The 2,684-nt window shown below is 43.2% G+C and overlaps 1 protein-coding gene across 1 annotated transcript in view; it reads right to left on the reverse strand.

Annotated features, from left to right (window-relative positions):
* The window catches only part of LOC111967179 (transforming growth factor-beta-induced protein ig-h3), a 37,384-nt gene extending 34,929 nt beyond the window's left edge, over nucleotides 1–2,455 (reverse strand). The window contains exons 1-2 of the mRNA XM_023992045.2: nucleotides 2,270–2,455; nucleotides 1,863–1,961 (exon numbers count right to left, since the gene is read on the reverse strand). Of these exons, the coding sequence (XP_023847813.1) occupies nucleotides 1,863–1,961; nucleotides 2,270–2,385 (215 nt within the window). The 5' untranslated portion in view covers nucleotides 2,386–2,455. The remainder of the gene's footprint in view (nucleotides 1–1,862; nucleotides 1,962–2,269) is intronic.
* Between the last annotated feature and the right edge of the window lie 229 nt (nucleotides 2,456–2,684).

Here is a 2,684-nt window from a genome sequence, read left to right on the forward strand (position 1 = left end):
AATGTCTACCTTGTTCATAAAAAAACATCCCCACGATGGAAATCTTTAAGTCGTACTTCCATGATTGCTTATGTTCTAGTAGACATAATGATCGACTAAATGGTTTTATTACACCTTGATCGTTGTTGTGAGAGAGATTGAACAAAGCAGTACCTCACTGACATGTCACTTTCTCACAGCGATTCACTTTTGGTAACGCGACTTATTATAGCAGTTAAAAGTTGGGGCTTACTTGTTTCAGGAAGGAATCTTACTGTATGTCTGCCTTATAACTGTCATCTCTCAATTTGCATGCGTTACTCTCGTCGTGAAGGTTTAGACGTTAACGCAACTGGTTTTTGGGACCTGGAAAGAATATGACGCACACATTTAGCAAGGCTCACTCTGTAGGGCAAATCAGTTCCATGTCTCACTGTCGCATCATTCTAGTCTCGCCTATTTCGGAGGTTGTTACGTTCCAAATGGCTCTGTCAATCGTAGTGCACTAACCTCTATTGCCCTCGAGTCAACTGTAGTGCAGCACCCCTATGGGCCCTGGTCACAGTAGTTACAATCACTCTATGGTCGCTGGTCAACAGTAGGCTGCACTACCGTATGGGTCCCCTGGTCAACAGTAGTACAGCTAACCGCGCATGGGCCTGGTCAACAGTAGTGCACTACCCTATGGCCCCTGGTCCTCACAGTAGATACAACTACCTACTATGCCCTGCCGTCAACAGTAGTGACACTCACCCCTAGTGGCCCTGTCAACAGTAGCACTACCTCAGGCCCTGGTCAACAGTAGTGCACTACCCTATGGGCCCGGAACAGTAGTGCACTACCCTATGGCCCTGGTCACAGTAGTGCACTACCCTATGGGGCCCTGCGGTCTAACAGTACGTGCACACCCTATGGCCCTGGTCACATAGTCACTACCCTTGGCCCTGGTCAACAGTAGTCACACCCTATGTGGCGCACTACTCTATGGGCCCTGGGTCAACAGTAGCTACACGTAACCTCATGGGCCCTGGTCAACAGTAGTAAGCACTACCCTATCGGTAGCCCTGGTCAACAGTTAGTGCCACTACCCTATGGCCCTGGTCAACAGTAGTGCCACTACCCTATGGGCCTGGTCACACAGTAGTGCACTACCCTATGCCCCTGCGTCTACATATCAGCTACCCTATGGACCCTTGATCAACAGTATGCACTAAACCATGGCTCTTCAACAGTAGTGCACATACCCTATTGTCCCTGGTCAGAACTCGTAGTGCACTATTGACTCTCTGTCAACATAGTGCCAACTACCCCATTGTCCCTGGTCAACAGTAGTGCACTATTGTCTCTGGTCAACAGTAGTGCACTACCCTATGGGCCCTGGTCAACAGTAGTGCACTACCCTATTGTCTCTGGTCAACAGTAGTGCACTATACAAGGAATAGGGTGCAATTTGGGATGCAGTTGTCATGGTAGAACTCAGTTAGTCTGTGGGTTTCTGTCTTTAGCCATGCTGCTTTCAGCAGAGTAGAGGTGAAGGTTAAATGTTTCAGCTACTTTTCGTTCAGCTTGACAATCTTAGTTGGGAGTTCTTCTTCAATAAACCCACACGAAAGGAAAATTCCTTATTTACCCCAGTGGAAAACTTACTTAAAATATATCGTTTTCATATCTAAATCAAGATATGCTCAGCACAAATGACAAAAAAYAAGTTTTCAGATCTTCCTTCCTTAATGATGGCCTGTTTATCCATGCACACTATATGTATAGTCTACACTAGTAGGCTATAATACCAATATATTAACGCAGCATGTTTTAATAAATCAACTCACTGTCAACCATTCAAATTAACATGCATGTGAATAACATGTTTATATWACACTTACGTTGGCTTGCCGCAGATCTTGCGATGGTACCATTGCTTGCAGTTGGTGAAATATTTCTTGTCGGTCCCCTGTATCTTTTGCATCGCGCACACATTGGGTCTAAAAGAGATGAGAGAATATTTCATTCAGTTTWATTTTTTTACCGGCACATTACAGTYGACACTTTGAGTTTGCCTATCACTTATATCGAATTACCGGTTCACTTTACTTCAAGCAGTTGTGAAATACAACACAGTATGCCATTAAAAATCAGTAGCTCTAGAAGTCTATATATTTTATAGCATAAAACATAAATCATGCTTTTTAATTATACGAACAAAAGTTATTTGCTTTTGCCCTTTGAAATTGCAGAACGCAGAACTTTCTATGCGCACATTATCATTGGAATAATAACGTATGCGCCTTACCCATGCTGTCTACCTCTTATCCTGCTGTGCTGAAGAACTGATTGATAGGGTGACTTTGCAAAACAAATCGTTGCAATCAAGGTGAGCGCCAAAGTCAATAAAGTTAAGTGCTGCATCTTGGCCTTTTCCCCTTATTCTGTTGGCCTCCGAACTCCCGACAAGTCGGAGAACGGTGCGACCAGGAATATATAGTGAAGGACTCAACGGTTATAGGGAGGGGCGTGGGGAGTGAGCCAAGACACTTCAGCACACACATAAATAAAAAAATGACAATTAAAACTAACCGAGTCGATCTTTTTTTTTTTTTTTTTGTACCGCAAATACAGTAATGATATGGAAAGAAAATATGTCGAATAGATTTAAACGAAAATAGATTAATTCATGTGAACAAATATATTTTTGAGATATCATTATT

The sequence above is a fragment of the Salvelinus sp. IW2-2015 genome, linkage group LG8 (genome assembly GCF_002910315.2).
Source record: "Salvelinus sp. IW2-2015 linkage group LG8, ASM291031v2, whole genome shotgun sequence".
Taxonomy (NCBI): Eukaryota; Metazoa; Chordata; class Actinopteri; order Salmoniformes; family Salmonidae; genus Salvelinus; species Salvelinus sp. IW2-2015.